We start from the raw sequence: 14950 nt of genomic DNA on the forward strand, positions 1-14950 counted from the left end.
ATCTCAAAGCGAAAAAATAAAAAGACTCTCCAGGCCAGTCTTTGTTCCATTTAAGAGGGGAAAAAATTCCAACGCTCTCTGAAACACATCCTCTTATTTTCTTCCGCTGCAGGATGTTTCTTTTCATCCTAAAACTTCCTCTGAATTGTACTGAATGTGTGTCTGTGCATGGATGGTTCAGAGAAACACGGCTTTCTTCTGCCCCTATGTGCTCACTGAGACCAATATTGTTGCTTTTGAGGTATCCCTTGACGAATAAACAGCGTGTTTTGGTCCAGAAGTGCCCCTGGTGGCAGATCATTCATTATTCATGGATAAATGAGATAAATGCTCTTTGCCTGTCTTTCTCTAACCACAATGACTCTGCAAGGGACAGAAAAGCCCCTATCCCCTTTAGAAGTCTCTACACGAACAGCACAATAGAATATCATGATTTTTCCATCTCGCCAGGTCCCCCATCCTCTACTTCACCGGGTCCAGACTTTCCCTCTGGGAAGGACCTAAATATATTGGGAATGTGCTTTCTATTCAAGTTGCAAGTGAAAATTCAATTTACCTCAACACACTGAGCAACTGGCTTTGTGCTGGCCACGGAGGGATATAAGGATGGTTAAGACAAGGTCCCTGGCCTGAATGAGAGGTGCAGAGAATACGCCCAACGCATACAAAACCAAGACCAAGGCACGGAAAGAGCTCTAGAAGCGGACAGGAAGGTGAGATTGATTCTGTTAGGGGAGGGCTTCCCACGAGAGGTGGTGACACCTGACTAGACCTTCAGGAATAAGAACAGATTCAGGACAAGAGGATTTGATTCCTTCCAATCAGAGAAGATCATTGCTCTGAACTTCCCAATGGCTCACATTTCTCTCTGGGCTGATAAAGGAGCTACTTCTATATCATTATGTATCTGATAACTGAGTCTTAGAACGATTGGGAGGAGCAAGAGTTATAGCCCATTATGTCTTCACCAGAAGTTTTATAAGTTCAGGACACACTCCTCAATCTCATAAACAAATTATACCCAGGAGGAGAATGCTTAACAGAAGGGCCGCAGCAGATTTTCACAATTAATAAAGGGTAAGTGGTCCCTTTATGAAATGTTTACTTAAGGAATATATTTCAATGTATATCCTTTTCTCTTGGATTCTTCCTAAATAAGATAGCTGGTCAAGGTATTCGCTGAAAGATCTTACCCATTTTAGTATCCACACAGCTTTCTGAAAAGCAGACTTCTTCTCCACCCTAACAAAGAGATCACTGTAAGATCTACAAATAAATACCACTGCTGTCAAGGGAGAGGTCTCTCTCCTCCAAAGAAGAGACTATGTAGGGGATGACGGAGCTTCTTTAATGCTCACTGAAACAATGGAACTGTCTTTGGTGTGCCACCGCCACGTAAGACTCTAATGATTTATTCACTTGTTCTACTCAATAATTTATTACCAGTCACTTCTGCTCCCTCTCTACCTTTCTCTTCCCAGACTGATGGGTCAGAAAGATTTCTTGGCTGATCAAGACTGAAAATAATACACCTAGCCCCAGCCGCTTCTGCTGTTCCACAACTAGAGCAACTCCCTGTCAATCCCGACTGAGAACTTAATGGGACTGCAGCGGCACCTGTAAAACACAGTGCCTCGTTTATTAAAGTATTAATCTAGTCAGTCCGATTCAATAATACCCCCTCAAGTTTGTATGGCATGAGTGGTTGTTTATCTATTTTTTTACGCTATAAAAAGATAAACAGAGAAAAGGGAGAGAACGCCCATAATTCCATCACACTAAAACAGCCACTCCGATACATTTCTCTAGCATCCTTTTATATAAGTAGCTTTGCTTTGGAATAACTGTAATCTCTAATTTTATAAACTTCCCCCAAACAACATTGCACTATCCTAATTTTTTTTTTTCAAAATTAACATGCATTCTGAGGATAAAATAGGTGTTCAAAATAGAAAACATAAAAACACATAAATAAAATAAACATCGCTTAAAGTCTCATCACTTAGATGTGGCTCCTATTAACCTGCCGGTATATTATTTTTTGTAGTAAAATATTTGCGTATAATTTTTTTTCAAGTTTGAAAAACTGGGGTCACACTGTACCTAGTCTTTATATAGTCTGCTACATTCACTAAACATTATATTGTAAACTTTCCCCAGGCTGTTAAAAGTTCTTTGAGATTATGAACTTTAGCCGATAGATAATATTTTATTGTAATTGTGTGTCATAGAGTAATCATTTCATTTATTGGATATTAAGGATGTTTCTAAATTTGTAAAGATGGTGAACATGTTTGCAAATGTGTCTCTGATTGTATCTCATTATTCCTTAGAATCAATTCTCAGATGTAGAACTATTAAAAATATTTAAAGCAAAATATATATTTCCTAATTACATCAACAAGTAAGAGAATCTCTGTTTTCTCTACACCCTTAAGGGCACCAAATACTTTAATTCATAAATATCTTGTGCTAATCTAATTGTTTTAATAAGCATTTCTTTGTTAAGAATTAGGCTGAACATTTTTTCCTTTTTCAAAAACCAGCTGTAGAGATGTTAACGACAGATGGAAGAGGCTACTCCCTCTGCATTTCTTTAAACTTTCCTAAAAATTTAAAAGTATTAGTAAATAAAAAGTTTTTTTTTTTTCACTATCTGGATTTGAGAGTTTTGGTGAATTGTCTTTTTTTCCCCCAATTATTTGTTAAGGTCTTAATTTGCTTGCTATTATTTATTAATTATTTACATATTCAATACATTATCACCTTTTTAGCATTCTCTAGGTCTGTCATTTTCACTGAAAATATTTTTCGTAGTCTATTATTTGTGTCCTAATTTTTTCGTACACGTCCTATTTTTTTTCCCCTAGGAAAAAAAGCTAGCCAAAGCTAGCTGACATTTCTTCTGTAATTTTCCCTACTACTTCCACATTTACGAAGACCTCCCTACCCTCATCATTTGATAAATATTCAAATCAATATCTTTCAGTTTGAATTTTTATATTTAACTCACTAGCAATTCGTTTTAATGCGCAATGGAAGATTTAAATTGCTTTCCAAATTGCTTTTGAGTTCTGCCAACATAACCGATTGAATAATCCATCTCTTTCTCATTGATTTTTGAGCCTCTTCTATCATACGTTTATTTCTTCCATATATTAAATCGTGTTGATACCCGGGATAGTTATTCTGACCATCTTATGTCATCACCACCATGTTTTCACTGCTAGAGCTTCACTCTGGTTTTTATTTTCTGGTTTGACACATCTCTCCTCACTACAAAGCAGGGCGATGCTCTGGACTCATTAGATGTGGACTTAAATCCCAGCTCTGTTTCTTACTGGCTATGTGCCCTGGAGTAAGTTCTTTAACCTTTCTGGGCTTTGTTTCCTTGTCTCTTAAAATTTAACCATTGCCTATCTCACAGAGTTAGGGTTAGGATTTTGTGAGATAATGTATTCAAATGCATATGAAATATAGTAAACAGACAATTAAAAGAATTAAGTTTCCTTCTTCTCTTTTAGACTTTTCTTTAAAGTCCTCGCCTTGTCTCTTAAATGAACTTTAGCTTTCATGGACTGTTATCCTCGAAATCACTTGGCCTTTCTTTTGGAATATAAAATAATCTAAGAACTCAACCTGATAACATTAAGTGTTCACATTCAGAAATATAAAATAAAAGGACTCGCTATATTGGCTAGGTGGAGGGCCAGGGGAGAGAGGGAGCGATTGGAGGGATCGTTTTTATGTACTATATAGATGTCTAACCAATGTACTGTATACTGGAAACTAATTAAAATAAATAAATAAATTTATTTTTTAAAAAAAGACATTTTGAAACAATTTGGGAGAATTTTACATAGACTGTTACTAGCTGATACTAAGGAATTATTACCTTCGTTAGATGTGATAATAACATTGTGTTTATGTTTATGGATGAAATGCTATCTGGGCTTGCTATAAAACACTTTAACCAAAAAATAAAAAAATAAGGGGATAGATGAAGCGAGATCTGCAAAAAGCCAGCTGAAGCTGGATTATGGGTACACAGGGGTTCATTACACTGCTCTCCTAACATTTGACTGTTTTAAATTTTAATAAAAAATTTTAGAAAATGAAAATAAAAAAATAAAAGGCCTTGATAGGATGTGGGAGTAATTTCTGATAGGAGAGGGGAGATGTTAGAATCCAAGTAGATTTTGGAATGCCAAAGATGGTTAATTTGTGTAGCTAAGAGGTAACAGAAGGTAAGCAAAGAAAGTGAGAAGTCCTAAAAATGGACCACTCTGGGCTGACCCCACTGTGGGGACTGGCATTTTGTCAGTGTTTGAGGTGCCAAGAGCTACCTAAGGAAAATCAATCGAGTTGAGTTTTCAGGCTCTGGGGCAGCCATTTCCACTAACTCTCTCATTTCCTGAGGCAACAGTGTCTTTTCCTTTCCTGGGAAAATTAACCTGAGTCACTCTGTGACAAGCAGGATAAAACGCAGAAAACAGAAAATCACTCAAGAAGGAACTACATAAAGGAGACAACTGTATGATCAATTCAAGACTCCAAAAGAGTGTTTTGGAGGGTGTGAGTTTAAGGGATGCTATTGCTCTTCCTCAAAGACACTTCACAGCACTTAAGCCTTCAGGTACATTGCCTGTGAAATCAATTTAAAAACGTGCATTTAAAAAGACTTGTGGTTTTGGTCTCCTTTCCAAAATGCAAATATCCCCAAGTATACACGCTGAGCATAAATTCACAAAGCCATAGATGAAGGGTCAACTTGCCATACAAATGTAAGTATGTGATAACGCTCTTTAAAAGAGAAGTACCACTTGGAAACAGACACAAAACCCCAAAGAATGCCATGGTGTTTGGCATCAAACACCTCTTAGCGATGGCTGGTCGGGTGACTGGGTCCTGCTTTAGCAAATGTGCAGATTTGAGAGACAGCCCATCCGGTGAGCACATGTCTTTGCCCTGGTCTAAAATGAAGGCCACCATGGGTAATGTATAAGGGCTCAATCCCGCAGGTGACTCAGTTTACTTCTGAGCTAACGACTGAAAAGATCTCTTGAGTGTGTAAAGGAATTTCATAGCCAACCAGTGACTTGTGTCTGAGAAGTAATAAGAGGCCAGCAGTCTCTGCAGAGAGAGGGTCCCTCCCAACAGCATATGGCACGGCCTGTGTGTCAAACAGCCACAGCTGTCTGGGCCTCGCAGTCTGTGCACTGACTGATTTCAGCCTCTGGTCTCTACTGCCCGACTCAACAGCTGTCCCAGGAGTGAAGCTGTGTGAGGGTTTTGTTTTCTTTGAGGACAGGAAAAGATGGATTAAGATTAAACATTAGAAGCTCCTTTTAAAATTTTACATGCCTCGCCCACACTTTGTATTTACCTTCCTTATTTTTTTATTTTAAATGCACTCTGTCTAATAAATTCGTTCATTAAAAATTTAGCATGTCTGAGGCAAGCATAGAAATCTAATAGATAGTGAAAAACAGTTTTAACCTTTATTTACTCTTTCTACTTATTTCTCAAGCAATTCACTTGTATTTTTCTGAAATTTCTCATCGTAAATATATTCAAAGAGTATTTCAGATAACCATCCCATGTCTTAAGAGGAGACATTTTCATCATACTATTAACCGACCAAGACATTTCAAATTGTAATATAGTTCCCCGCCCCCCACCCCCCGCCAGAGAGCAAGGTTGTGCTTTTAAAAGGAAAAAAAAAAAAAAAAAAAAAAAAAAAAAAAAAAAAAAAAAAAAAAAAAAAAAAAAAAAAAAAGAAAAGAGTGGTTCTCACAGAGGAAGCAAAACACTGGCAGGAATTGGGGTACTTGGGTCAGAGAGAGTTAGGTGTTTTTAGAAGTAACAGGAGAGAATGTCTGTCTCTCTACAGTTTCCACTCCAGTAATACCTAGTGAAAAGGGTAATAATATGGAGGAAAATGGGGAAAAGAAATACAAAGGGAAGAACAGTTCTGAGGGGCAGGGTGCGGGGGAAGCAGTTTTAAAATGCAGTTAGCAACAGACCTTCAGAAAGCCTTGTGATGCAGGGACTCCCACCCCTGTAGCCCGCGGCTGTGGGAGGCTGTGGAGATGTGAGCAGCACTCATAAGGGGGAGGCAGGGAGAGAGAGGGCGTCGTGGGACGTCACGGAGACATTACCAGACAAGAAGCCTTACCCACCTCTGCCAGACTGTCACCCGACTTGGCAGCAGCAGGGGGGTCGAGGAGCAGAGACTCAGCATGGATTCTGCATAAGCGTTCTTTAAGCTCTGTGTTTTGTGCTAGGGCCTGGAACATGTTAAAACACCTGTCAGAATGGCTATCATCAATAAATCGAAAAACAGCAAGTGTTGGCGAGGATGCGGAGAAAAGGGAACCTTCATACATCGTTGGTGGGATTGCAAATTGGTACAGCCGCTATGGAAAACAGTATGGAGGTTCCTAAAAAAATTAAAAATGGATATACCTTTTGACTCAGCAATTGCACTTCCGGGTATTTATCCAAAGAAAACCAAAACAATAATTCGTAAAAATCTGTGCACTCCAATATTCATGGCAGCACAATTTACAATAGCCAAGATATGGAAGCAAACTAAATGCCCATCAACAGACGATTGGATAAAGAAATTACGGTTCATATATACAATGGAATATTACTCAGTCATTAAAAAAATGAAATCCTACCATTTGCAACGACATAGATGGACTTAGAAGTTATTATGCTGAGTGAAATAAGTCAGAGAAAGATAGATACCATATGATTTCACTTATATGTGAAATCAACAAGAAACAAAAAGAATACACTAATCAAAAACAGACTCACAAATATAGTGGACAATTTGGTGACGGACAGAGGGGAGGGGGTTATGGGGCTGAGAGAATGGGGTGAAGGGTTAAAGAAGGACAAATTAGTAGTTGATAGTTGGGCATGGGGAGCATGGCAGACGGAATGCAGTTAGCATTAATATGATGGCTAAGTGGAGGGCCAGGGGAGGGCCAGCAATTAGGGGGATCGTTTTATGAACATTATAGTTGTCTAACCAATGTACTGTATACTTGAAACTAATTTAAATAAATAAATTTCTTTAAAAAATAGTGTTTCAGAAACGTACAGCAGCGGGCCCCATGTGACAGAGCCTGAGGGGGCACTTCCTGGACTTTTCCCCTTGAATGCTACCCAATGGGATACCGGTTCTGAGATGCCTGGGAAATAAAAGATATTAAACTCTGGAAATGATGGCTTTCCCCTATCCTCACTTCCAGAGATGGAAGGAGGGGTTAGTAAGAAAATCACAAATACCTTCGGCTCTGATTATGATTAGCGGGTTCATAGCCCCTCCTCCTCCCCAACTGTATTTACAGTGTCCTTGGTGGGGTGCGGGGGGGGGGATTGGTTCCAGGACTTCACAGGACACCAAAATCCATATTCAAAGATGCTCAAGTTCCTTATATAATAGTGTAGCACTTGCATATAACCTACGCACATTCTCCCATATACTTCAAATCACCTCTTAATCTAGGTATCTACTAAACGTATATGCTATGTAAACAGTTGTTATACTGTACTGTTTAGGGAATAAAGACAAGAAAAAAGTCTGTGCATGTTCAGTACGGACACCACCATCACAAGCCTAACTAAGCAGCAAGGTCAGCAACGACGTAAGATTGTTTTAAAGAATATTTTCTACCCTAGGTCTGTTGAATCCATGAATGTGGAACCTGCACATGTGGAGGGCTGACTGTCATTTCTTTGGCCAGCTGCCTCCCTAATGGTTCCAAGCTTCTCTCACCTTTAAAAACTATGCTGCTCTCGTCTCTTGGCCACATGTTAATGTTATTTAATGATCACATCAGTTGAACTGGATCCTAGGAAGTAGGATTTTATGGAAGATTAATTTTCCTGTTTCCCAATATAGGTGTTGGTTGTTTTATTTATTCTTCATGACTAAGATATTTTATTTATTGATTGATTAAAAGGATTCACTTACCTGGATAAGGGCTAAGGACCAGGGCCCGGGAATTGGGGGGATGCGAGATGGAAGCACATGTGAGCCCACCCCGGACCTCCTTCACCTTTCCCTGGGCTCATATGATTCCCTACCCTACCCCAACCTCCCAACTAGGAAGGAACAGGCTTGATGGTAAAGGAAGGTGTCTCCTTCACGCTAATAATCTGCATGTTTCATGACCAACTGTTCTTCAAACGATCGGTCTTTGGAAAGATACCAAGTTCACCTGATTGTGTCCCCAGACACTCTGGGTGCTTGTACGATCCATCCTGTCTACCTTCCTGACTCTCTTCCAAGAAGCTCAGAGATTTTTCCACTCATCAGGGCCCACAGGGTCTACCTGCTGAGAACATAGGCAGATGTGGCACTGTCTAATCCAAGGCCTGGATCCCAAACAAGAATGTTGGCTTTATTTGTTAGCACCCATGGATGGAATATGGGTTATTTGGAAATTCTTCATAATCATTTAGGAAACACTGAGTACATGTTTCTTAAATATAGAAAACAATAGTAACAATCTCTACACTTAATTTATTCTGGACAATATGGCACTGGTATCTTAGTATAAATGGCTAGCATCTATCTATACCAGTGGTTAGAATCTTAATACGGCCCCCAAAATGTATTATTTTAGTAGCTTCTTTTTCCTTTGCAAGCCACGGGCAAAAGAAAAAAACCCAGACTGCACATACGACACAAACATATTCATTCTGATAACCCTGAGATGACCCTAACATTTTAATTAAAAAAAAAAAAAAGTCTTGAATGTGATCGGGCATCCAAGACAAAAAGGAAATAAAGGATCGTTCTGGTGTATCTTGTTTCCAAAAGCCTAAACGTAGGTGAGAATGAATTCCTTTGCGAAGGTAACAACAATTTAAGGAAACCTTGGCCAAATGCGTCTCAGTGGCCTCAACCAGACAGGCAGATTAACTAGAGGAGGCCAGACCTCCATGGGAAGAGGGCAGGGGGCGGAAAGACCACAATGAAAGGGACTTTTGGGACCCCAGAAGACTGCATACCTTCTAAATGTACTGAAAGCCAACCTACTGGGAACAATGAGAAATGCTTTTTACCACCAAAAAATAAACTTTAAAAAAAAAACAACGCCTTGCTTCTTTCAAACCAAAGTAGCAGCCAGTGTGCATCTGGCTGTCTACTATAATCAGAAAAAGGGTGTTTCTATCTCTGACCTTGAAGAATCTGAAGCTCCTCGGGGCAGACAACATTAAGACTCTATACATGGAGTCAGTCCACATTATTTCTTATTTCTTTTAAAAATAATGTACTTGGAATGTTCAACTGAACTTGGAACGTTAAACCGAAGTAGTTTACAACGATGATATGTACTACTGGTGATGTGTTTGCCATTAACGTTACCCCAAGAGCATGACTTTACTCTTCTCAGTAACGTGATGACAGAAAACGTGAATGGATATTTTCCAGTTCTCTCAATGCCTCAGTTGGCTTCTGAAAACAATATTCAAAAATTCACCTCCACCACCTGATCCTAAATAGAAAGTTTAATATTGCTTCAGATGGTAATTTTAGATTCTCCTTTTACTGTAGGAATTACAAAGTATAAGCAAAGAAGAGGAACAAATAAGTACATTTTAAGGTTCTCCACCTTTTGGATAGATACAGAGTGAGTAACCAGACAACAGCGGCTATTCAAAGTAGAGTTCTAGGGCACTGTACTTCAATGGAGCCCGACTCTTCTGAGGAATACAGTGGAACCGGAAAAAAAAGGAGGAAGAGTGAATGACAGAATGGCTTACTGAAAAACATCTGAGGCTCCACAGGGATTTTCTCATTGTTACAAAAGCAGAGCAATTATCTGACACTCTGTATGACTCATCTCTGCCTGCCCATGGGTGGGGGGCAGCTAAATGTTTTGTGCTATCAAATCAAATCAAATCAAGTCCAGGTCTTTGGGAGAGTGGTAAATAGGATCAGTGCAGTGCAGCTGAGAAGATGAGAGTGCGAATTTAAAACGTGGCTCTCCTGCCTGTCATTTGGAAAGTCGATCTAAGCTTACGGAGTCTTAGGTACAGAAATATCCAAACTGTCAGATTTTGTAAGCACAAACAGACAGATGTCTGTCACACACAACAGAAGCTTTACAGAACAGAAAAATCAAGATAAGGAAGAGGAAACCAAACAGGAAGTATCTAATGCTCCATGAAATACTAGCTACTAAGATTTGCAGTAGGCTCACTTTTGATCTTTAGAATGAGCAGATCTGATGAAAGGTTGGAATATACTTCGGATGATTTGTTTGGTTTTCTCATGAATTTTCGACACAGCCATGGAGGTGGAAAATATAAAATCTGCATGAGCCTGGATAGGCTGACAGACAGTTCTGTGACACAGACATGTAACTTACGGATGACAGGGCATGCTTCAGCCCAACCACCTGGGCGGAGGGGGAGGAAGAGACATCCTGATCCATCAGCTGCTTCAGTTTCTCTTTCTCCGTTGATATGGTATTGAAAGCTGACCTTAAAGTGAAGTAAACTATAAAGATATAATCATTATAAAAAGGAATAAAGGAAGAGGCATACGCAAAAACAAGATACAGTGAGATGTATTCCTCATAAAAGAACATAGAAAAATAACAGCCCCGAATACTTTGAGTGTAGCAAAGGTACACTCTAAATTGACTTTTAAAAAACATCTGGAACGTATAACACCAAGAGTGAAGCCTAATGTAAATTGTGGACTCTGAAAAGTCAATCTAAGATTGTGAAGCCTTAGGTACAAAAACCTCCAAGCTGTCGGATTTTGTAAGCATCAACAAACAAATGGCTGTCAGAGACACACAAACACATAACAAAAGCTTTACAGAACAGAAAAGTCAAGATAAAGAAGAGGAAACCTTGAGTTATCTGGGTATTAATGACGTTTTAATGTTGGTTCATCAGTTATATCAAATGGCCCACTCTGGTGGGGTGTTGACAGTAGGGGATCTGTGTGTGGGGGAGGGGGAGGAGAGGTATATGGGAACTTGTATTTCATAAGCTCAATTTTGCTGTGAATCTAAAATTGCTCTTAAAAGATAGTCTATTAAAATTTTGAAATCACACATATTTGTCAATTCCAAAGCCCCTATCCACTACAAAATTCCATGATTTTAGGACTTATCATCAAGGTATTTTGACACTCGAAAGAACTATACATCTGGATTCTCAATTATCAACACTTAGTTTTATTTGTATCCCCAAAGACTGGAAATGTTTGAAAACAAAGCTTATTTGGTTTTCCAGGGGAAAACAGTAACAATACAGTGGAGAAACTAGACAGCACCTTAACTAGGTGACCAAAATTAATCACCAATGAGAGTGCCTTGGGTGTAATACCCTGAAAAAGACACACTGTCATTTTTGTCATACGCCAGATAGGGACAGACAATCTGAATATGATCATGAGGAAACATCAGAAAACCCCCAAATAAGGAACATCCTATTTTTTTTAAAGTGGCCTATGTAACAATTTCATCAATGAGAAAGAAAGGCCGAGGAACGGTTCTCAATTAAAAGAGAGCATGCCAATCACATGTAACATATGATCATGGACTAGATCCTGTCCTAAAGCGGAAAAGTGCTATTAAGGGACATTATTGGGATAACTGAAAACATTTAAATATGGATGTTAGGATAGGTAACAGTACCGTTTCAATGCTAAATTTCTCAAATTTCGTAACTATACTGTGATTAAGAATATGCCTATTCCTAGGAAATATACACTACAGAAGAAAGGTCTAAAAAAAAGACATGATGTGTGATTCTTACTCTCACACAGTTCAGAAAAGATACAATAAATGTGGCAAAATATTAAAAATGGTGAATTTGGGTGAAGTACAGATGGGAGTTTTTGTATTATTCTTGCAACCTATAAGTTTGGAATTATTTCAAACCACATAAGGTGTTACTTACTCTCTTCCTCGTTAGTCCTTCCAGTTGCTTCACCCAGAATTCTCCACGTCTAAACTTGGCAGTCAGCTACTCTGTTCACTTCAGTGAGCATTCAGGTACCAGGAGAGCTCAGCACTATTAGATGCCTGAACTGATGTTTTAAAGCCATGAACACATGTGGCAAAAAATTCTGCAGGTTTTGATCACAGACTGTACAAACTACCTCCTTCGAATGAAGAAACTGTCATCTAAATTATTGATGATGGATATCACATTTGAATATTATCTTTCCAATTTCCTTTATTACATTTTGTTTTAGAATGGCAGGAAGAAGGAAGAGACGTAGTTCTCAAATGGCCTGGCATATTACTGAATTCCACGGGGTTGCATTTTTACAGGTATTGTTATCCAAGAGTGACCTATTTAGTATCACAGAAACTAAATACACACTATTGACTGACTTCCTTCATTTCACAGCCATGAGGACAACTGAACTTCTCTATAGGTTGCTGCTGAACTTGACTGAGGCTGTGGTGTTTAGTGATAGACTTAGAGCATCTTCACAAAATCATAGTACGAATAAGCAATTTGTTTAAACACACACATGCAAATTACGGTGTTTCTGTCGATATAAGACAGGGGTCGAGGGTAAATAGGTACTAAATATTCTCATAACATCTATGGAACACACCTAGCTCTTTGATTTAAACAATTTGATTGAGCAAAATAATGGGCAGGACAACAGTGACCAACAGTGTGGGTTCCAACATCAGCCCTGGATTCTTCCCAGCTCTATCACCTACTCACTGTATGACTGGACAAATATATGATGAACCTGAATCCCAGTTTCCTCACTTGTAAATGGAGATAATAATAGCATTTACTTTATAAGACCATTACAGAGATTAAATAAGCTAATGCAAGTAAAGCACTTAACCCAGTGCGTAGCATATAATAAATAATAAGTGTTAATGCAATAATAATAGTGATGGTGATCAAAAAAACACATGACGATGAAAATGGTGGTGACTGCAGTCTCTTGAAATATGGGCAGTAATTTTACGAAGATTCTTTAGTCTCCTGTCAGGACAACACCTGTAAATAACTACGTGCAGAGTAGAAGCTTTATGAATGAGGGACTAACCAGAACCTATTGAGCAGTAGACGAGCAGCCTCAGCTGGAAAGCAACGAGCTACGGCTAACTCACCGCATTTTATGTCCTATTAGATAGGTAAACCCCCGCCCTTTGCAACTCCACGGGATACACACACCCATCCTAGTGGGCCCCTAGGGGAATAGCTCTTCACTGTCAAGTTTATTTTTTTAAGTCTCTTATTATTACAATTCTTTTCTTTTTAAAATTAAGGTATAATTGACATGTAACATTATATTAGTTTCAGGGGTACAACAAAATGATTTGATATTTGTACACACTGCAAAATTATTACCACAATAAGTCCCATTAATATTTATTGCCTTACATAGTTAAAAAAGAAACTTTTTTTCACTGTCATGTTTATTCTAAATTAAATAAATGTGACACTCACAGCTGGCTGCCACTTACTAAATCAATTCCTCTGGCTTTCAGCTGGCCTGCAGTAAAGCAAGGCATTCAACTAGAGTAGAAGATTCCTATTAAAATTCTTAATTTAGCAGAATGTACACCATTTGGTTCAAAACATACAGCTGATAAGACTGTGGTGGGCATAAAATAAGCAGAAAGAAACTCATGTAGTCCTGATATTTAATTTTAAGGTGTAAAGTGCTTTTTAAACCACCTGACAAAGGGGCTCAGAAGACCAGGTCCCTATGCACTAAATTTCTTAAATGACTGCTTAAGCCCACTCAGAGGACATTAAAATAGTCCTTCACAGTAGCCTAATGACCCCGCACAAACATAGCAATGATTAGAGGCTGCTCATGGGAGACCATATTTATATTAATCGTTAACAACACAGGATCCAAGAGGTCAGGAATATTCTCTGTGACAAGAGTGGTTTCTTACTAATTTCATACATGATGCTAGTGAGAAAAAGAACAATCCAAATGAGCGTATCGCATTTGTAGATATCTGATAATAAACAAGACCACATGGGGTATTCAAATATCAGAAGACATTTATGTCATCTCTTTCGCAGACTCTCCCCTTCACTGTGCTAAGAGAGGGGACAGAAGTGGAGCTTTGACAGAATGGAATGCCACAGCGTCACACAGATGACTCGGCGATCACTACCTTTCTCGTTTCTATAGCTCCCATGCCATTCTTAATTATTGAGTTAGGTGGTTGAGATCATAGACCGTGTGTTTGGGTGGGCAAGGCTGGTAATGAAAGACACCTATACACTCTTAATTTATCTGAGCTCTATTTTTTTTAAATATGCTCCTTCTCTAGAAGTTTCTCAGGATCAGAAAAGAATAAGATCTTGAGGAAGTCAAGAAAATCACAGACACCACCTCTACAGTGGCACCGTGTGTGGTACAGGGTTAAAAATAATGCAAACGTGAACCAAAATTCCACCCCTACCATTTAATTGCCATTTAATTTTTAGACAAATCCTCAGTTTCTACATCTGTGTGTGTGGATAATGCCCAAATCTCAAGAGTGCTTTGAAGAAACAATGAAAAAACATCGTATTGGCATCCGACCCACAGTAGGACTCATTGTTTTCCTTTCCGTATTTTTAATGAAAACCATATTTTAGTGAATTTTCTTTACAATGTTAAGATATCTAAAATATCTGGAGTGGTTTGATCTCCCGTAATCTATTCCCCTAATTTTTAAACCTCACAGGATGTCCATGGTTTTAAAATACTTTCTAACATATTCTATCCAAATGGTTTTTCAGATTTGGATACATTAGGTAATTTGATTAAATGGTCCTATTTATATACTGATATTTTACATAAATACAATTGCTCAGCAGATTTTTATGCTGAATTCTAAATTATGTTCAATAAATGATCTGGCTTTTCTTTAAGTCATATATATCTTTTAGTTTTTAATCTATGAAAGTGATGTCATTG

The 14950-nt window shown here is 38.5% G+C and overlaps 1 protein-coding gene across 1 annotated transcript in view; it reads right to left on the reverse strand.

The window, feature by feature from the left end:
- The window catches only part of OSBPL3 (oxysterol binding protein like 3), a 96965-nt gene that overhangs the window by 35567 nt on the left and 46448 nt on the right, over positions 1–14950 (reverse strand). The window contains exons 11-12 of the mRNA XM_025046813.1: positions 10398–10528; positions 6183–6290 (exon numbers count right to left, since the gene is read on the reverse strand). Of these exons, the coding sequence (XP_024902581.1) occupies positions 6183–6290; positions 10398–10528 (239 nt within the window). The remainder of the gene's footprint in view (positions 1–6182; positions 6291–10397; positions 10529–14950) is intronic.

This window comes from Pteropus alecto, unplaced genomic scaffold, assembly GCF_000325575.1.
Source record: "Pteropus alecto unplaced genomic scaffold, ASM32557v1 scaffold21, whole genome shotgun sequence".
Taxonomy (NCBI): Eukaryota; Metazoa; Chordata; class Mammalia; order Chiroptera; family Pteropodidae; genus Pteropus; species Pteropus alecto.